Source organism: Misgurnus anguillicaudatus, chromosome 3, assembly GCF_027580225.2.
Source record: "Misgurnus anguillicaudatus chromosome 3, ASM2758022v2, whole genome shotgun sequence".
NCBI classification, from domain to species: domain Eukaryota; kingdom Metazoa; phylum Chordata; class Actinopteri; order Cypriniformes; family Cobitidae; genus Misgurnus; species Misgurnus anguillicaudatus.
Window position 1 is genome coordinate 11,319,552 of NC_073339.2, and position 19,469 is coordinate 11,339,020.

The following is a 19,469-nucleotide window of genomic DNA, read 5'->3' on the forward strand; positions in this document are numbered from 1 at the left end:
AACGGAAATAAAATCCCCATAAATCGTCATGAATGCGATTTTCTTGGTTTTCTTTTGGTTCGTTTTAACAGTCAGACATGTCTTTAGCATTGAGTCCAGAAAAATATTAAAGTTTTTACATTTTGAAAATCTACTTTTTCCAACTATAATGCACAGTGCTTGTAGCCCTAACGTCCATACGCAGCACAAAAGTCCAGCATCGTCCATGAATTCGAAGTACAGGCGGAGATAGCAGCTTTATCTAGCTACTTCCTATGACGAGACGGCGGTTTTGACGCATGCTTAGAACCCCAAGGCGACATCTAGTGTATATATCTATGGTAACTTTTAAAGGCAGGGGACTATTTTCGGGCACTGAGTAATATCATTGCGCCTCCTGCACAGAGATCGGCTGAATAAAAGTAAAAATTAAATGTTTAACTCAAATGGAGCTGGAGAATGAGCATATTTTCAAAAAAGTGGAGTGTACCTTTAACACATGCGCTTGATGTCACTGTTGTCACAGATTCACGTTTACATAGTTTACACAAAGACGACAAGAAGACACCATTATCAAAAAACTTTAAAAGTTTCAGTTTTTAAGATCACAAAACGTGTCGGCGTGTAAACAAACACAAACAGCCGAAGCGACAACTTTTGCACTGCTAGCGCAATGCTCTACCAACTGAGAGCTTCAAAAAGGAGTACATTTATGGTTCATTGTTATTCTTTTTGGTGTTTAAAAAAACCAAATGCTTTCATTTACTGACAAATTGAGTAAATAATGACAGAAATTTTACTTTTGGACAAACTCTCTCGAAGAGTTCATGGCTTCAGTCACGTTCTGCAGCCAATAACAGTGTTTTGAAGCCCACAATACGCAACAAACAATCTCGCCATGACATGTCATGGTGTGATTTTCTTGTTGTGGCCTATGACAGTAATTTAACAGATGGAAGTAGCAAAGAAAATGTGTCATAGACAAAAGCTGTCAAGGCAGAAGCAGATTGTCTGGGGAGAGTCTCAAAACGGCTCAGTGTAACAGTCACACAGATTTCGACTTGTGGGTCTCTGGTGAGAACCTTGTGTGTGTGAGAAAACATGTGACACATCATTTTTTATTATAAAAAAGGTGTCCACCTTTGGAGGAGTGTTTGTGGGTTAACTTCCTGTGTGGAAACATAAAATTTGTTCCGTTGTATGACTCCCATTTTTCGTAAATTCTCAGCTGACTAATGATGACAAACCTGGACGACTTGTCCAAAGCGATTATGAGTGTCAGTTTTACCACTGCATCCTAGATCAGCTAGTAATGCTGTCTCAAATAGGATAAGAAAAGAGTTCTCTTGCGTCTAAATACAGCCAAGCTTCCATTGAAAGAGAGGAAGTCAAGGCTACTTGTGGGGATTAAAACAAGAGCATGTAGGTTCCCATTTCCCCTCCTCCTTTCTCTCCCTCTCTTTCTTTCTCATAAGGAACGCATAGCCAGCTGTTTGACAAACATTGCTAATGAGACCTAACAACTGCCCTTCTTTTTTTACCCTCTTTCCAGAGCATGTGTGAGCCTATGGGACAAAGCCATGCATATTCCAACATCTCGCTTTCCCTGGAGAGAGTGCAGAGACGAATCTGTGGTAAAGTGAGCAATGGCGAAGGGGATGTTGCTGATCTGAGAACAGTTCTGTAGCTCACTAAGGGTATGAAGATAGAACAACATGGGAAACAAACAAATTATAAGATAGTTTGGCTGATTAATGTTTTAATTAACTTATTGAACAATTAAGATCAATCCAAATGGAGTTTTGCAGGGTTTTTTACTTAAATATAACTTACATATAACTAGGACCAATTTACTGTATGACGTAGCACATATGCTTAGCGTATACGCCCCCTCAGAAAAAAGTGCAAAAGGTGTCACTGGGCTAATACCTAGGGTTGCGAAATTTTAAAAAATTTCAATATTTGGGAATTAATGTGAATAAACTGGGAATTTGAAAAAATGCAGAGTTGCCTATAGACGGTTTCAGCAACAACATAAACAAACGGCTTTTACGGAACAAACGTAACTTCCTGTAAACGCCGCAAAGAATCAATAACAATTTAAGAGTAGTTTATTTCTTATAACAAGCAAAATAAACAACAAGTAGATTACATTAGGTCATATTTTATAGCTAAATCGTATAAAAAACTACACTGAGGTAAAGTTACTTTGTGAAATGTGTACTATAATGTATACAATGTTAACTACAAACCGGCTGCCCCTTCGCATCAGTCACAGTGATCCATGATCGCCGTCTCCCCTCATCTTTAGGAAACCAAAACATTTATGTTCAAGGTATTTGTTCCAGCGGTCAGTTTAGACAGTAGTAAGACCATTAAACAAACCGGACCTGAAGTAAAGTTCCGATCATACGTGTAACCGCAACAACGCACGTGTATGCGATGAAACCATCTATAGCAGAGAACTTAAAGGGACACTCCACTTTTTTTGAAAATACGGCTGATCTCAGGGTCTGGCGGCACCACTTTTAGCATAGCTTAGCATTAGGGCTGCACGATTAATCGTTTTAAAACCGAAATCGCGATGTGAATGGATGCGATTTTTCAATCGCAAGAGCTGCGATTATTTCGATTCAAAACTATCAAATATAACAATCATCTAGTACGCAGTTTTTGACAGTTCGCTTCATGCGCATTTTACGTTTGATGCAGTTTAAACCAATAGAGTGCATTAACACTGAGGTGCTGACTGAACGTCAGATAACATCATTTGGAAAACATGAGCGCGAGCAGCAGTTCAACTCCTCAACAAAGTGTACGGCCATATGATTTCCGCAATTGCGGAAAACACGGACAGAATCGCGAAATGCATACAAATGGAATTAACTGCACAACGCGGAATATCATGAAGTTGGCAGATTTTGGATTCAGTCATTTTTAAAACCCATTATAACTCATTAACCGGCAAATGAAAGGACAGAAATGCGCAAAAACATTTCCCTTTTGTGTAATGTTGGACTTAAAGACAGGTGTATACGTCCGTTTCTCGTCATGCATCGCAAACAATGACAAGCGCCTCATCAGACTATAAGCAGGTTTCATTAAAGCCCGGAACACAGCAGACGAAAAAGGTACATTATACTTTCTTGCACGCGCACATCTGCACCGCTTTGAATATTTACAGCCACGAGGTTTCATGAAGCGCGCACACAGAGAGCAGTCAACACACGCGTGATCACTAAACTTAAGTTTTCTTTCTTGTCTAGTGAACATAAACAGCTGGATGTTTATCAGTAGGCTATATTGAAGCAGAGCAGTTTTAAAGCTGTCTTGTGTCTTAAAGTGACAGTAACCTGGTGCTTTCTGTGTCAGAAATGTTTATTACACACCAAAAATTAAAATCACTCCTTACTCTTAACTGAACAAGCTTCTGCAGCTCCACATTTAAAATCCTACAGTGAGGACTGTGCAGTGTTTTATTTGTATTTTTTGCTTATGTTAAATCATAGATTCTAATAACTAATATATTTACATTTATTACAGATGCCTGAAAAGTAAAACAAGATGAGTATAGTCTTATGATTTAAAAGAAAAAACTAAACATTTGCTTGTCAGAAGCATTGTTGTAGTGACAGCCAAAATACATTGGCCTATATGTTATTTTAAATAAAACTTTCAATACATTTTTGTTAAATTGTATTTTAATGTTCTTAGATAAAAAAAAAGTTTGTCTGCAGAAGAGCAAAGTCCTGCAGACAACTTGGTACAATGTTTAAGAGGTTTTAAATAAACAGTAGCACAGCATCTTTCTTTGGTGCTATTAAAACCACACAACAAACCTGGATGTAGCTCTTTTATTGTACACTAATGAATCGCACTTTAAATCGCGAATCGCAATTATGATAAGAAAAATCGCAATTAGATTTTTTCTCCAAATCGTGCAGCCCTACTTAGCAAAATCAATTGAATCTGATTAGGCATTAGCATTGCCCTAAAAATTTTTGATATTTTTCCTATTTAAAACTTGACTCTTCTGTAGTTACATCGTGTACTAAGACCGACGGAAAATTAAAAAATTTAATTTTTAGGCAGATATGGCTATGAACTATACTCTCATTCTGGCGTAATAATCAAGGACTTTGCTGCTGTAACATGGCTGCAGCAGGCGCAATAATATTATGCAGCGCCCGAAAATAGTCCCCTGCTATTGAAAGTAACCAAGGGGAATATTTTTGGCAGTGCGTAATATTACTACGCCTGCTGCAGCCATGTTACAGCAGCAAAGTCCTTGATTATTACGCCAGAATGAGAGTATAGTTCCCAACCATATCTGCCTAATTTTAATTTTCCGTCGGTCTTAGTACACGATGTAACTACAGAAGAGTCAAGTTTTAAATAGTAAACAATATCGAAACTCTTTGAATATTCTTGAGCGCGATGCTAATGGTCTAATCAGATTCAATGGATTATGCTAAGCTATGCTAAAAGTGCTAGCGCCAGACCCGGAGATCGGCTGAATGGATTCAATGTTTAACTCTAAGGGAGCCAAAAAAATGAGCATATTTAAAAAAAAGTGGAGTGTCCCTTTAAATGTAGTTTAAAAAAAAAACAAGCAGCATAATGTTTAAAACAACAAGATTTAATGCAATTTCAGTTAAATTTCTACCCTGCACACTGATGAGTGTAATTGCGCTTTTCCATTGCATAGTAGTACCCCACCGGTTGGGTCAGGCCCGCTTACTTTGGGGAGCTTTTCCACTAGGTACAGTACCCGATACGTTTTTAATACCACCCGTGTCAAAAACCCACCCATGTTTTCCTTGCAGTTTGTGGTGGCACATCCACATTGCGCACAATGATAAAGTGATAAATGCGATGTGCAAACATGTATTTGTGGTGGTCAATTTTGTATTTTGCCCTCGTTTTGTATGATGTCACAGCAGTAGGCAACGCAAATATAACGACACGCCTATAACCCCTCCCACTCTGAAGTGGTACTAAACTCAATGGAAAAGCTAACCAAGCCAAAGTTAGGTGAGCTGACACCACCTGACCCATGGGGTACTATGCAATGGAAAAGCGGCATAAGTATCAGGATTCTACAAAATTTATATGACCTTACATGCATGTCTGCTTATGAACATAAATGTTTATTTATGTTTGTATTCGATATAGTTTATATAAATTTCAAAATAATTCCCGTAAATTCCCCAGATTAAGTTTCCATGGATGTTTCCGGATATTTACTGCAAACTTTCTGCCCTATAGTGGTACCCCTTCATAAACCTTTGTACCTAAAAAGGTGCATATTAGTACATCAAAGGTACATACTATGTCTTGTGACAGCTTTTGTAGCATTTTTTTCTGAAAGTAAGGGACTTTTTTCTCTTTTTTCCATTATGTTTTTCTGGACATAAATAAGACGTTTTAGGACACTGATCACGTTCTAAACACCTGTGCAAAAGTCTGCATTCCCTGGCTACTTTAAGGCTCTTAAGATGCTCTCAAATCATGCTGGGATAACATGGACCATTAGGTTTTGCACAAACATGTGGAGTCCATGCCAGCTCAAAGCAAAAGGGGTCATAGCCAATTCCTTAAATTCATTTTCACCATGTAAAAGTAATCCAATGAGTGTACCATCTATAATGTATATACAGCTACTCTATAGCTAATCCATAATATATGCATATATATGCTTGCTAGACATGGTGTCATAAATATTTAAAACAAACCCTAGAGTCCATCTTTTGCAGGGGATACATATGCTTGTACTCCAGCCATATATGGGTACTACTTCAAGCCACCAAACTATAAGAAATCTGTCAGTGAAGTTGTGGCCTAAATTGCCCAAAAGGGGGTGTGACTCTGGGCAACATGCATAAAAGTTTAATGAAAGTAAGAGCCTTACAGCGGATCTTTCATGCCCCTGATGTTACAATGTGACGTCAGCTGATATAACCAAAACACACGTCACCAATAACCGCTAACTCTCTTGACACATATTGCATAAACACATAATACATATAAATGCATGCATGCATATATATGCATGTATGTATAACGCATATTATAAAGAGTTTTGGAGTATCGATGACACTCAAATTACCCCAAAAATGTTATTTGTAGCCATCCAGATCCCTCTATCTACTGTCTACAGAAAGCAAAGCTTGTTCGCGTTTGAAACGTAGCCAACTCACGTAATGTTTGGATGGATTCCTCCTCTTCTCCACATCCACGACTTTTACATCCAAAACTGTCCGAAACTGCATTTTGAAAGAGGAGCCTGGCGATCAAATGCCGAGACGGGGATAAATTCCCTGCGCGCAGGACAGTCACGAATGCGTGTGCGCGAATAATATCACTGTTCTCTTTCAATGAACGTGCACGATTGTTGCACCCCGGACGGTCCGTTTATTACCCTTGCTTGACGTAACACAGATATGAAGATCGAGTATTAAACAACGGTGTGTAACTTAAATCCGCATGCAAATTCTGATCTCCATCGCGCGTTCCAGGATCCGAATCGAGGCGCGTTCTACACTCCCGTTGTGGAATCCGAATCGACACTTCTTGAGGATTGGCGCGTATCCTTTGTGTGGACTACTGTAGTCTACCTGGAATCAGGAGGGGGTTCGCGTCAAACGTGAGAGGAGCGCGTCATTAACGCCGGGACGCGCATTCACCGCGAGGTCCATTCGCTGGAGAGCGCAGTCAATGCTCGGCAGGAAGCGCGCGCGCACGCTGGGATATTTGGGCAGTGGGGTTGGGCTTCATGACAAGGGCTCTGTTGCAGTTCAAGGAGGAAAACACGAGCGTTCAGTTGATATCAGACAATTTGGCATTGTTTGTTTCTTTCGTCCGGGCTAAAACGTTTAACTTAGAGGGCAGCTATTGAACAATATAAAGCAACAAACTGAACACGCTAAATATAAACATACATTTAATATACGGTCTATAATTATCGCAAGCTTCAAAATAAACTCCACATCTGTGGCATAATCTCATATTATGATGGGCACAGATTGAATGAAAAGGCCTGAGATTTGATTTCTGTTTAATAGATACACGGCATCTGCCAATGAGGATGCAATGAACAGAAAGCGGCATAGATACAGATGTGCGCATGGACAGTAGCGGATTTAATAGCTCGCGCGCCGCCCTCTAATGGTCATTCACTATAACTACAATTTTAAAAACTGGCTGTTTAAAAGTTCACACACAAATATATATAATTTTTAATAATTTACTCACCATGCGTTCTTAAATGTATGGTTAACTTTCTTGAGTTGAATATCATTTAAAAAATATTAAAGTTTACGTTCCAGTGTTGTCATATTATATGAAACCAACATTAAAGCTCAAAAAAGCACATATATTTATCATTAAAGTATTATCCAAATGACTCCAAATGATATATGTATATATACATATATATGTCTTCTGAAGCGAAACAATATGTCTGTAAATTATTTTTTTAGCATCGATGTTGCGTATCCGTGGCAACAGTGATTAACGCGCACGTTGACGACGTTGAATTTCATTGGTTCTCGCAAATCTCGCGACCGGTTGTTACGTGCGTGTTTATGTATGTGGGGAAAAAATCGAATATTTCTTTGTTATTATTATATTAATATGATTAGTTTGTGCTCAACTAAAGTCATAGCATACATTTGTGATGGTATGAGGTAAATTATAAAAAATATTTACAATTGAATTAACTTTTCCTTTATCCTTTAATTTTATTTATCTTTTGCTTTTAATACAATATATATTGTTTTTTTCTGGTACAAACAATATAATACATTTATGCATTTGGTAGACACTTTAATCCAAATTTACAGTGCATTCAAGCTGTACATTTATATGTTCCCCTTGGGAACTGAACCCACGACCTTTGCACTACTAGCATAATCATAAGTCAAGCAAGACTATATACAAGGAAACACATTCAAATACTCATGGTGCAATAGATGAGGTTAAATAGGCAACAATAAATAGCCTTAAATCCAATAATTTCAACAGAGTTTATTAACTGTTAATGTTCTATGCGCCAGCAGGGATTTGGGAATAGCCGTGATTGCTTTAAATGTTTATAGAAATGATGCTACAGAACAGTGTAGTGAGCTTCTGTTGTGCTGATTATGTCACTATTGCATTCCAGAAACGTCAGCGCCACCTCCAGGGCCTCACGACTCATGTTTTGGCTGTAGCGCTGTCTAACACTGGACAATATGTGCAGAATGTGGCATCCTTTCTCAGCATCTGCAAAACAGTGACATATGTGTTCATATATTTACTTTACATAAGAGCGCTGTTCAACAAGCACATAATGACTGGATGACTGTACACTAACCTGCTCAATACAAGACAAATGACCAAATGGACATGGAAATATAGATTTAAGCTGCAATTGCTTTATTCCGTGAGAAGAAAGCCACAGCATGTAAGAGAGACGTTGGTTGCATGGGAATGCAGTTTCTCGTCCAAAGTCTTTAGTATGTAAAACTAGTATCCAAAAATACATACATTTTTCCCTTTTGGTATCCTCTCGTAAAATGTCTTTGATCACTGTGTGGAGATCTTTGTCTTGTTCCGTCACCTGGAGAGGCCAATGAAATAAGAAAATATAGGAAACTATGTAAAGAAAAAGTTTTTTATGCTTTCGTTGTTATATAACATTCTGGTTTCAGTTAAAAACACATTCATGAAATGCACTATAATAGGCATTAAAGATAAACTCCTCTTCCACTTGAGCAATAGTAGACAACTGCAGAATCTCTTAAACCTAAATAAAATTAAATCCAAATTTCTAATCCTACTCAAATTACTTCAGTCACCTTATAAAAGCTTAAGATTTGTTTAATGCCAAGAAAGGTCAAACTAAATACTGACTGATCCCTGAAAAAGACATTTAGTTCTGAAAATTGTTTTGTTTTTTAGGTTTGTGTACATATTTCCGGTATTTTCTGTGTGTATATTAATAAAAAGAGTAAAAAATAAATATGTCTGGACATTAAAACTGCGCTAAAACAACAAAGCTGGTTGTGGTGGCCTAAGACTTTTGCATAGTACTGTGTATTCAATTCAATTTTATTTATATAGCGCTTTTCTCAATTGTTTAATTGTTTCAAAGCAGCTTTGCATTAATAAAAGCAGGAAAAACACAAAAATCAGGGGAAACAAAAGTAGCATAGTACAGCGGCTAAGATTAAACCGTACTAGAAAACGTAGTAATAATGTAACATATAGAAGAGAGTTCTAATTTAAGCCAATGTCAGGTGACTCCCTAGGGGTTGAAAAAAATCCTAGGAGGAAAAAACCTAATTTATAGGGGAAAAAAGTCTTTGAGAGAGAGCCAGACATAGGATATAAGATAACTGTATTTTAAAATTTTATGGCTGTTGGCCAAGCATTCTGTGAAGCGTTACCGCTTCCCCCCTTCTCTTATTATGACATCATATTTTCTGAGGCATGTACATACATTGTAGACTTCATCCTGGGTTCGCACTTTGCGGAAAATTTTCCCCTCTTCCTGAAGAAGGCCCAGGGTCTCTTTCAGAAGATTTCGGATTTGTGTGGAAAATGACGTTGTGGGCTGATCCGGCTCCTTTAAACAAAAATCATTTTTTGAATCACTTTCATGTCATTTAAAAATTCCATTTCAATGTAAAGTTTATGTAATGAAAGGAAAAGGTCAATATTTATTTATTTTTATACTCCAGCCATACTCTTTTTATCTACGTTCTCAATAAATGACTAAGAAAGGTGTTTATGAGCTTCTCATCACCATATGTTGCTCTCCTTGAATCTCCAGCTCACTAGCATCTCAGAGGAGATTTCATAAAAGCACTACATGACGATCGGTCCCGCCTGCTGCCATCAAACATTTCAATACGGTCTCCCCTGCCGTGCCTACCACACGTTATTCCTGGCTGTTATATCCGGTTACACGCCAGCCAGGAGTAGTGACATTGACCAAGGACAGATTCTTGATAGTATTATGCATTCAGGTTTTCGCTAAAGATTGTATTTTGTGCCCTTTGCCTAAATCTCCAGGGTTCAGTGGAGGTCAAACATGAGTGGGTCAGAACCAGTACCTGTTCTGCTGAAGCGGTCTGGACCAATGGATGTAAGAGATACTCCACGTCATAAGGTCGAAATCTGGCCACCTCTTTCTCTGAGAGAAACTCCTTAAGGGTGAGAACAGATCGAGACACCAAATACTGGAAATTTGAGGGACCACCTGATCTGAAAATAAAGATTATGAGACTTTAGCATGGATTTCACAGACAGGGTCACACATTTCATTGGAGTATTAAGTCACCAAAAAACAGAAAAACAGATCCGTCTCACTTACTGTTTGCCACCTAGCTCCTCACTTGGTACTTGGACCGGCTTATCATAGCACGTCTTGTACAGCTGAGGCATTTCCAGCATACGCGAGATCTGCACCGCCATCACAGGGTCGTCCACTTTATCTACCCAACGCACAAACAAACAAAAGTAAAGAAAATACAACAATACAAACAGTTACTATATTTGAGTCGGTTTGTTATCACACAGATTAGTTAAGAATAAATTCCTTAACCATCTACAGGTTCCTGTTGGAACAAGAAATATGTATTTTTCACACTGTATCGGCATCTAACCAATAACATATTGTGGATGTCTACTGACAAAAGGATGAGGCCTTGATCTCCCTTTGACCCCTGGAGGTTTTGACGGCCCCTCGCACCCTGAGCAGGTCTCCGATCTCCAGGATGGAGCTTTTCCGTTGACCCTCCTTCAGCCGTCTGAGTTCATCTTCAACGCAAAATCCTCCAGAGGATACACTGGAAACTCTGCCTAACAAATATTAAATTAACGTGAAGATTAAGAGAGAAATTCACATCATATCCAACATCATCTCACGGAAAGTCATGTTTTTATAGTCACGAAAATTTGATTAATTTATTAATTCAGCTTTTATTCATGCCTTGAGCATGGATGTCTTTTTCATGTCACTCGCATGAATTTCTATAAATAGTTTTTTCGTGGCACGACTTTCTTTTTTGTGTCATTTTATGTATTGTTTTCCTTTTTTTCCTATTTTTAAATCATTGTCGCTTGGGGTTAGATTTGGGGTTTGTTCCTTCATGTATTGGTTTCTACATATTTTTCGTACGCTTTTAAAACTATTCTCGCCTGGAGTTGGGGTTAGAGTTTGGGTTAGGATGTCTTAAAATGTAACAGAAAGTGATTCCAACCTCAAGCGACAATGGTAAGAAAATAGGAAAAAACTATGAGAAAACAATAAATAAAATGAAACGAAAATGAAAGTCGTGCAACGGACACGAAAAACTTTTTATAGAAATTTGTGCAAGTGACACGACAAAGACATTCGTGCTCAAGGCAGGAAAAAAGCTGAATTTCGTGCCATGGACACAAATAAATTACTCAAATATTTCTTGCCTATAACACACAACTTTCCGTGAGATCAGTCTGTTTCTACCCCTACATGGTGTTTTATATACAGCCGTGAAAAAAAAATGAAAAAAGCAAACCTCAGAAGTGACAAACTCACACAACAGCAATGTAAAAGACTGAAAGCATGACAAGACACATGAAAAACTATTACATTAAATAATCATTTTTGAATCAATCCTAAAATACTTGTAAAACTTTAGCATTGTATTGTTGAAAAATGAATCTGTACTTGTTACTTGTTTTCTTTGGAGTATTCAAGATCTGAAAACACTGCATCTTTTGTGTTATTTTGACCGTTTTTCCCATTTAAAACTTTTAGTAAATAAATCCAAATAAAAAATGTTTTTGGTAGACAGAATGAAAAAAAAATTATATATATATTGATTTTTCTCCAATAACCGCACGTCTAACCTTTAAAATGTCTTAAAAATAGGCACCAGAGCAATATTTTTGGTAACCGTGGTATAAGCGAATAATGGACGACGGGCCGTTGAATTATAAGAAAATAATGCACACCCGCTGTGTAACGGTACTTATTATTCCTTACATATACACTCTAAAAACAAATGGTGCCAAACAGCACTTTAAATGGCTCCTGGCTCGCAATCACAGAAGAACCATTCTCTGTGCCACACAGCATTCATGAAGAACCATACGGGGGTCATATAGCACCACTAAAGCACCACATATGGTTCTACATTGCACAATATGGTTCTAAAAAGGTGCTACACAGGTACTTCATCAGTGCTATATGGCACTTAAAGGCGGAGTCCACGATCTTTGAAAAACGCTTTGGAAAATTAGACGGGCCGACTACCAAAACACACTTATAGCCAATCAAATCAAATCAAATGCCGGGTTGCGTTTGTGTGGGGCGGGTCTATCAACAGAAGGTCCAGATTCTATTGGGGTAGGGGCGTGTTTGTTTAGGTGATTTCAAATATCAACATTGGCTTTCAAACATCATGGACTCCGCCTTTAAAATGGTTCCTCAATGATTACGAGCCAAGAACCACTTTTAGTACTATTTAGCACCGTTTGTTTTTAGAGTGAGTGTATGAAATAATGTTAATTATTAATATATTTTTTATTTAATATTCTGTAATATAAAATATAATATTACAAAATATTAAATAAAAAATATATTAATATATTTATTTCTACTGTATATTTTAAAAAATTTAACATTATTTTAACACACCAAACTGAGAATTTAACATTATTTTATCACATTTTTTAACTAACCTGTAGTTGGTTCTCCCTGGTCTCTCCATTTTTCATCTTTCCAACAAAGACAGTTTATAACACCAGTACTATCATCCACTGTGTGATGAACATAAATTGACAGGCTCCAATAAGAACCAGGTTATAATCACAATTTTATTAAGTGCCATTTTTTTATTATGTTAACAGGATTAAAATGTTTTGATAAGGCGACAATGCTAAATATAGGCAATTTATTTATAAGTCTGACTACACTTTACTTGGCCATGTGTTAACATCTTTTGTTGCCTGTTATTACCTCCATAGCAATAGAAATCTTCTCTCTCCCGCTTGCACACAACTGTCCCCAGTACATCCACCTGGAATATTGGGTGAGTCTTGTAGAAATAAACACCTAGGAGACAACATTATTAGATTACAATTTTAGCTGTGCTGATAATGTATTGCATTATAAAACTATAGATATGGGAGCTGCAGATAAACAGTATGGATGTAGCAGATTGCAGATGTACGTTAACGCTACCATAGCACAGATATAAAGGGAATACACAGTACTGATGTAAGTAGAATATGCAGATATACACTAGTAGGCTACAACTCTCTCAGTACACCTCAGTAAATGTGCAATGTGATATAATTTAATAAAAAGTATGCCTTATATAAAAATGCCAGCTAAATTTATATATTACACTATTGGGAAAATATTATAGAATTTTGAGTATGTGATGAAAAGTGTAAAACTGTGATTTTTATCGTACCCGGCACATGTCTGGACTCTCTCATCTGTAAGATGTCTACGATGTAGAGTTTGGAGTATGCAGAGAACACGGGGTCCAAACCCCACAGCATAGACGGTAACTCATCATCATCAGCTGCTCCGGAGCTTTCGGCCATCAGACAACACACACTGTAATGAGATGCATTTTAGTTTCGCTGTTTTTTTATAAATTATCTTGTTTAGTTTAAAATCTACTTGGCTTGAAGAAGTTACTACAAAACAGTGCCACCCGCGCGTTTGTGTTTTCCGCTCTTGCGCAGTAGACTCATTGCGCACGTTTGAGGGCACGCTTCATTCTTTATTGATGAGAACACGTGATGTGCCGCTCTAGCAAGTTATCAAATGGCTTAACTAGAAACTGCAAGATTATATTATATTATATTATATTAATATCTCGTTTTGCATTTTAAACGTATTTTTTACTAATATATCACTCCCTATTTTGTGAGACATTGGTAGGTAGCTGTAAGACTAGACTTTCGTGTACTTCGTGCTACGGTAGTCCAGTGAGCTGTTATTTGTTATTTTCTGTTTATATCTATGTTTTATATCTGCAAATGAGTTAAAGCGACAGAAAACGCGATTTTCAAATACAAGAAACAGCTGTCAAACAAAGTATGGTTCAGTCATTTGCATTAAGATATTATATATATATATTATAAACATGTCAAAATTACATGTGATTCAAATAAAAATCACATTAAGATCATATGAAAGTAAGGGGGGGGGGAGAAAGAAAAAAAGAGAGAGAGGTCATAAAATAATATTACAATATTAATATGATTGATATTAAGATAAACATATTAAAGAAAAATATTTAATATGTCACAAATTTTAATCGTTTTAAAAGCTTTCTAATTCATAGAATTGTTTGCAGGCTACTCTTGCCACATCCAATATGGCGGCGCCGCTGACGTATCACAGGAGCGGATAAAAGCGGACATTGCTCGGTCTAGGCATTTTATGTTTATGGGAAGAAAAAATAAGACACATGCGTACACTGTCAAACTACTTTACTATTAGTTCTGAAAATGTTTACTGTTGCTAAATGAAACACACATCGAAGAATGTGCAACCCCGTGTTGTGTTAGAAATAGGTAAGAAAACATAAAAGCCAACGTACGAAATTCGTCATAAGGTGGCGCTACGATTCCGTTGCAAATCAAGTCCCAGGAATACTCCAAAATGTATGAAAGACAAATCGTAAACGTATTGCATTTTATAGAAGAAAAATTGCGTTTCCTGATCGTTGTTGTATGTTTTTTCACAACTAGAAAGTTCCCTGCTTAACCTTTCTTATCCAAGTTGACTATTAAAGGGATAGTTCACTTTAAAATGAAAATTCTGTCATCATTTACTCATCCTCGTGTTGTTCTGTATTTCTTTTTTCTGATGAACACTAAAGAAGATATTTTGATAAATAATGGTAAACACACAGCAAATGGTGTCCATTGACTTCCATAGTAGGAAAAATATTTTGGAAGTATTGTGATGAATGATGAAGAAAATATTTTGATAAATGATGCTAAGCACACAGTTGACGGTACCCATTAAAATATGGAGGTCTGTGGTCACTATCTGCTGTGTGTTTACCATAATTTCTCTAAATATCTTCTTTGTGTTCATCAGAAATAGAAATTCATACAGGTTTAGAACAACATGAGGATGAGAGCACCGAATCCTAACCACTAGACCACCAGAGAGCTGCTGTGATTGATTGTGATTTCACAACAGGTAGTCACCCACACCAAAGTTGCCTGTTTTGACTTTTACTCTGTAAATAAAAACTGTATTCCCTGACCGGGAATCAACCCAGGCCGCGGCGGTGAGAGCGCCGAATCCTAACCACTAGACCACCAGGGAGCTGCTGTGCTTGGTTGTGATTTCACAACAGGTAGTCCCCCACACTTAAGTTCCCTGATTAATTTTTGGTCCAAGTTGACTTTTATTCTGTAAGTAAAAACTGTGTTCCCTGACCGGGAATCGAACCCGGGCCGCGGCGGTGAGAGCGCCGAATCCTAACCACTAGACCACCAGGGAGCTGCTGTGCTTGGTTGTGATTTCACAACAGGTAGTCCCCCACACTTAAGTTCCCTGATTAATTTTTGGTCCAAGTTGACTTTTATTCTGTAAGTAAAAACTGTGTTCCCTGACCGGGAATCGAACCCGGGCCGCGGCGGTGAGAGCGCCGAATCCTAACCACTAGACCACCAGGGAGCTGTTCTGATTGGTTGTGATTTCACAACAGGTAGTCCCCCACACTAAATTTGCCTGCTTAATTTTTTGTCAAGTTGACTTTTATTCTGTAAGTAAAAACTGTGTTCCCTGACCGGGAATCGAACCCGGGCCGCGGCGGTGAGAGCGCCGAATCCTAACCACTAGACCACCAGGGAGCTGCTGTGATTGGTTGTGATTTCACAACAGGTAGTCCCCCACACTGAAGTTGCCTGTTTAACTAATTCTCCAAGTTGACTTTTACTGTGTAAATAAAACCTGTGTTCCCTGACCGGGAATCGAACTCGGGCCGCAGCGGTGAGAGCGCCAAATCCTAACCACTAGACCACCAGGGAGCTGCTGTGCTTGGTTGTGATTTCACAACAGGTAGTCCCCCACACTGAAGTTGCCTGTTTAACTAATTCTCCAAGTTGACTTTTACTGTGTAAATAAAACCTGTGTTCCCTGACCGGGAATCGAACCCGGGCCGCGGCGGTGAGAGCGCCGAATCCTAACCACTAGACCACCAGGGAGCTGCTGTGCTTGGTTGTGATTTCACAACAGGTAGTCCCCCACACTTAAATTCCCTGATTAATTTTTGGTCCAAGTTGACTTTTATTCTGTAAGTAAAAACTGTGTTCCCTGACCGGGAATCGAACCCGGGCCGCGGCGGTGAGAGCGCCGAATCCTAACCACTAGACCACCAGGGAGCTGCTGTCATTGGTTGTGATTTCACAACACGTAGTCCCCCACACTGAAGTTGCCTGTTTAACTAATTGTCCAAGTTGACTTTTATTCTGTAAGTAAAAACTTTATTCCCTGACCGGGAATCGAACCCGGGCCGCGGCGGTGAGAGCGCCGAATCCTAACCACTAGACCACCAGGGAGCTGTTCTGATTGGTTGTGATTTCACAACTGGTAGTCCCCCACACCAAATTTGCCTGCTTAATTTTTTGTCAAGTTGACTTTTATTCTGTAAGTAAAAACTGTGTTCCCTGACCGGGAATCGAACCCGGGCCGCGGCGGTGAGAGCGCCGAATCCTAACCACTAGACCACCAGGGAGCTGCTGTGATTGGTTGTGATTTCACAACAGGTAGTCCCCCACACTGAAGTTGCCTGTTTAACTAATTCTCCAAGTTGACTTTTACTCTGTAAATAAAACCTGTGTTCCCTGACCGGGAATCGAACCCGGGCCGCGGCGGTGAGAGCGCCGAATCCTAACCACTAGACCACCAGGGAGCTGCTGTGATTGGTTGTGATTTCACAACAGGCAGTCCCCCACACTGAAGTTGCCTGTTTAACTAATTCTCCAAGTTGACTTTTACTGTGTAAATAAAACCTGTGTTCCCTGACCGGGAATCGAACCCGGGCCGCGGCGGTGAGAGCGCCGAATCCTAACCACTAGACCACCAGGGAGCTGCTGTGATTGGTTGTGATTTTACAACAGGTAGTCCCCCACACTGAAGTTGCCTGTTTAACTAATTCTCCAAGTTGACTTTTTTTGTGTAAAAAAACCTGTGTTCCCTGCCCGGGAATCGAACTCGGGCCGCAGCGGTGAGAGCGCCGAATCCTAACCACTAGACCACCAGGGAGCTGCTGTGATTGGTTGTGATTTCACAACAGGTAGTCCCCCACACTGAAGTTGCCTGTTTAACTAATTGTCCAAGTTGACTTTTATTCTGTGAGTAAAAACTGTGTTCCCTGACCGGGAATCGAACCCGGGCCGCGGCGGTGAGAGCGCCGAATCCTAACCACTAGACCACCAGGGAGCTGCTGTCATTGGTTGTGATTTCACAACACGTAGTCCCCCACACTGAAGTTGCCTGTTTAACTAATTGTCCAAGTTGACTTTTATTCTGTAAGTAAAAACTTTATTCCCTGACCGGGAATCGAACCCGGGCCGCGGCGGTGAGAGCGCCGAATCCTAACCACTAGACCACCAGGGAGCTGTTCTGATTGGTTGTGATTTCACAACAGGTAGTCCCCCACACTAAATTTGCCTGCTTAATTTTTTGTCAAGTTGACTTTTATTCTGTAAGTAAAAACTGTGTTCCCTGACCGGGAATCGAACCCGGGCCGCGGCGGTGAGAGCGCCGAATCCTAACCACTAGACCACCAGGGAGCTGCTGTGCTTGGTTGTGATTTCACAACAGGTAGTCCCCCACACTGAAGTTGCCTGTTTAACTAATTGTCCAAGTTGACTTTTATTCTGTGAGTAAAAACTGTGTTCCCTGACCGGGAATCGAACCCGGGCCGCGGCGGTGAGAGCGCCGAATCCTAACCACTAGACCACCAGGGAGCTGCTGTCATTGGTTGTGATTTCACAACACGTAGTCCCCCACACTGAAGTTGCCTGTTTAACTAATTGTCCAAGTTGACTTTTATTCTGTAAGTAAAAACTTTATTCCCTGACCGGGAATCGAACCCGGGCCGCGGCGGTGAGAGCGCCGAATCCTAACCACTAGACCACCAGGGAGCTGTTCTGATTGGTTGTGATTTCACAACAGGTAGTCCCCCACACTAAATTTGCCTGCTTAATTTTTTGTCAAGTTGACTTTTATTCTGTAAGTAAAAACTGTGTTCCCTGACCGGGAATCGAACCCGGGCCGCGGCGGTGAGAGCGCCGAATCCTAACCACTAGACCACCAGGGAGCTGCTGTGATTGGTTGTGATTTCACAACAGGTAGTCCCCCACACTGAAGTTGCCTGTTTAACTAATTCTCCAAGTTGACTTTTACTGTGTAAATAAAACCTGTGTTCCCTGACCGGGAATCGAACCCGGGCCGCGGCGGTGAGAGCGCCGAATCCTAACCACTAGACCACCAGGGAGCTGCTGTGATTGGTTGTGATTTCACAACAGGTAGTCCCCCACACTGAAGTTGCCTGTTTAACTAATTCTCCAAGTTGACTTTTACTGTGTAAATAAAACCTGTGTTCCCTGACCGGGAATCGAACCCGGGCCGCAGCGGTGAGAGCGCCGAATCCTAACCACTAGACCACCAGGGAGCTGCTGTGATTGGTTGTGATTTTACAACAGGTAGTCCCCCACACTGAAGTTGCCTGTTTAACTAATTGTCCAAGTTGACTTTTATTCTGTGAGTAAAAACTGTGTTCCCTGACCGGGAATCGAACCCGGGCCGCGGCGGTGAGAGCGCCGAATCCTAACCACTAGACCACCAGGGAGCTGCTGTCATTGGTTGTGATTTCACAACAGGTAGTCCCCCACCCTGAAGTTGCCTGTTTAACTAATTGTCCAAGTTGACTTTTATTCTGTAAATAAAAACTGTGTTCCCTGACCGGGAATCGAACCCGGGCCGCGGCGGTGAGAGCGCCGAATCCTAACCACTAGACCACCAGGGAGCTGCTGTGATTGGTTGTGATTTCACAACAGGTAGTCCCCCACACTAAAGTTGCCTGTTTAATTTTATGTCCAAGTTGACTTTTATTCTGTAAGTAAAAACTGTGTTGACTTTTACTCTGTAAATAAAACCTGTGTTCCCTGACCGGGAATCGAACCCGGGCTGCGGCAGGGTTCGATGTTTATAAAAGTCTTGATTTAGATTTGTGCATCTAAGAAAGCGCTGACTCAGACATACAGTAACAGTATTTTTTATGTAAACGCAACTATTATTCCAGAGGGACACGTTTCTCATCATAGTGCAATCGGTGTCATGTCACTCACATCATAAACGGCAATAAACAACTGATGAAAGAGTGATAGCTACAGCAGGTGTGAGCAGACGCCTATGAATTGGTCATAAACTCAACCAAGTTATTAGTTTGAACCCGCTGACCCAAAGATCG

General features: G+C 39.8%; 2 protein-coding genes and 18 non-coding genes across 26 annotated transcripts in view; all 20 read right to left on the bottom strand.

Moving 5' to 3' along the window:
• The window catches only part of sh3pxd2aa (SH3 and PX domains 2Aa), a 166,285-nt gene extending 159,452 nt beyond the window's left edge, over positions 1-6,833 (bottom strand). For 2 of the 6 annotated variants that reach the window (XM_055204577.2, XM_055204580.2), the window contains exon 1: positions 6,180-6,828. In XM_055204577.2, coding sequence (XP_055060552.2) covers positions 6,180-6,251 — 72 coding nt within the window. In that variant the 5' untranslated portion in view covers positions 6,252-6,828. Of the gene's footprint in view, positions 1-6,179 lie in introns of all 6 variants that reach the window. The other 4 variants (XM_055204579.2, XM_055204574.2, XM_055204575.2 and 1 more) reach the window with 4 other exon arrangements.
• Positions 6,834-7,992: 1,159 nt separating this feature from the next.
• On the bottom strand, positions 7,993-13,729 carry stn1 (STN1 subunit of CST complex). Of its 2 annotated transcripts, XM_055204583.2 has the most exons (9): positions 13,431-13,728; positions 12,971-13,066; positions 12,694-12,771; positions 10,660-10,827; positions 10,340-10,460; positions 10,080-10,230; positions 9,464-9,589; positions 8,509-8,581; positions 7,993-8,244 (listed from the first exon to the last, which is right to left on the bottom strand). In XM_055204583.2, the coding sequence occupies exons 1-9, from the start codon at positions 13,564-13,566 to the stop codon at positions 8,087-8,089; spliced, it is 1,107 nt and encodes a 368-aa protein (XP_055060558.2). In that variant the 5' UTR covers positions 13,567-13,728; the 3' UTR covers positions 7,993-8,086. The 2 variants fall into 2 exon arrangements, with proteins under 2 accessions (XP_055060558.2, XP_073717230.1); XM_073861129.1 differs by lacking the exon at positions 12,694-12,771 and having other exon boundaries at positions 13,431-13,729.
• A 1,689-nt stretch (positions 13,730-15,418) lies between these two features.
• Positions 15,419-15,490, bottom strand: trnae-cuc (transfer RNA glutamic acid (anticodon CUC)). The gene has a single exon. It is a non-coding gene; the product is annotated as a tRNA-Glu (tRNA).
• Positions 15,491-15,595: 105 nt separating this feature from the next.
• trnae-cuc (transfer RNA glutamic acid (anticodon CUC)) lies at positions 15,596-15,667 on the bottom strand. The gene has a single exon. It is a non-coding gene; the product is annotated as a tRNA-Glu (tRNA).
• Positions 15,668-15,771: 104 nt separating this feature from the next.
• Positions 15,772-15,843, bottom strand: trnae-cuc (transfer RNA glutamic acid (anticodon CUC)). Its single transcript has one exon. It is a non-coding gene; the product is annotated as a tRNA-Glu (tRNA).
• A 282-nt stretch (positions 15,844-16,125) lies between these two features.
• Positions 16,126-16,197, bottom strand: trnae-cuc (transfer RNA glutamic acid (anticodon CUC)). Its single transcript has one exon. It is a non-coding gene; the product is annotated as a tRNA-Glu (tRNA).
• A 105-nt stretch (positions 16,198-16,302) lies between these two features.
• On the bottom strand, positions 16,303-16,374 carry trnae-cuc (transfer RNA glutamic acid (anticodon CUC)). Its single transcript has one exon. It is a non-coding gene; the product is annotated as a tRNA-Glu (tRNA).
• Positions 16,375-16,479: 105 nt separating this feature from the next.
• On the bottom strand, positions 16,480-16,551 carry trnae-cuc (transfer RNA glutamic acid (anticodon CUC)). The gene has a single exon. It is a non-coding gene; the product is annotated as a tRNA-Glu (tRNA).
• A 104-nt stretch (positions 16,552-16,655) lies between these two features.
• trnae-cuc (transfer RNA glutamic acid (anticodon CUC)) lies at positions 16,656-16,727 on the bottom strand. The gene has a single exon. It is a non-coding gene; the product is annotated as a tRNA-Glu (tRNA).
• A 105-nt stretch (positions 16,728-16,832) lies between these two features.
• trnae-cuc (transfer RNA glutamic acid (anticodon CUC)) lies at positions 16,833-16,904 on the bottom strand. Its single transcript has one exon. It is a non-coding gene; the product is annotated as a tRNA-Glu (tRNA).
• A 105-nt stretch (positions 16,905-17,009) lies between these two features.
• On the bottom strand, positions 17,010-17,081 carry trnae-cuc (transfer RNA glutamic acid (anticodon CUC)). The gene has a single exon. It is a non-coding gene; the product is annotated as a tRNA-Glu (tRNA).
• Positions 17,082-17,362: 281 nt separating this feature from the next.
• trnae-cuc (transfer RNA glutamic acid (anticodon CUC)) lies at positions 17,363-17,434 on the bottom strand. The gene has a single exon. It is a non-coding gene; the product is annotated as a tRNA-Glu (tRNA).
• Positions 17,435-17,539: 105 nt separating this feature from the next.
• Positions 17,540-17,611, bottom strand: trnae-cuc (transfer RNA glutamic acid (anticodon CUC)). Its single transcript has one exon. It is a non-coding gene; the product is annotated as a tRNA-Glu (tRNA).
• Positions 17,612-17,715: 104 nt separating this feature from the next.
• trnae-cuc (transfer RNA glutamic acid (anticodon CUC)) lies at positions 17,716-17,787 on the bottom strand. The gene has a single exon. It is a non-coding gene; the product is annotated as a tRNA-Glu (tRNA).
• Positions 17,788-17,892: 105 nt separating this feature from the next.
• On the bottom strand, positions 17,893-17,964 carry trnae-cuc (transfer RNA glutamic acid (anticodon CUC)). Its single transcript has one exon. It is a non-coding gene; the product is annotated as a tRNA-Glu (tRNA).
• Positions 17,965-18,069: 105 nt separating this feature from the next.
• trnae-cuc (transfer RNA glutamic acid (anticodon CUC)) lies at positions 18,070-18,141 on the bottom strand. Its single transcript has one exon. It is a non-coding gene; the product is annotated as a tRNA-Glu (tRNA).
• Positions 18,142-18,245: 104 nt separating this feature from the next.
• On the bottom strand, positions 18,246-18,317 carry trnae-cuc (transfer RNA glutamic acid (anticodon CUC)). The gene has a single exon. It is a non-coding gene; the product is annotated as a tRNA-Glu (tRNA).
• A 105-nt stretch (positions 18,318-18,422) lies between these two features.
• On the bottom strand, positions 18,423-18,494 carry trnae-cuc (transfer RNA glutamic acid (anticodon CUC)). Its single transcript has one exon. It is a non-coding gene; the product is annotated as a tRNA-Glu (tRNA).
• A 282-nt stretch (positions 18,495-18,776) lies between these two features.
• Positions 18,777-18,848, bottom strand: trnae-cuc (transfer RNA glutamic acid (anticodon CUC)). The gene has a single exon. It is a non-coding gene; the product is annotated as a tRNA-Glu (tRNA).
• A 105-nt stretch (positions 18,849-18,953) lies between these two features.
• On the bottom strand, positions 18,954-19,025 carry trnae-cuc (transfer RNA glutamic acid (anticodon CUC)). Its single transcript has one exon. It is a non-coding gene; the product is annotated as a tRNA-Glu (tRNA).
• Between the last annotated feature and the right edge of the window lie 444 nt (positions 19,026-19,469).

Coding starts and splice junctions, on each gene's coding strand:
- stn1 (XM_055204583.2), bottom strand. CDS start 13,566: ATGGCCGAAAGCTCCGGAGCAGCTGATGATGATGAGTTACCGTCTATG. Junction 12,772..12,970: donor AGATTTCTATTGCTATGGAG/GTAATAACAGGC, acceptor TTCATCACACAG/TGGATGATAGTACTGGTGTT. Junction 10,828..12,693: donor CCAGGGAGAACCAACTACAG/GTTAGTTAAAAA, acceptor AATATTTGTTAG/GCAGAGTTTCCAGTGTATCC.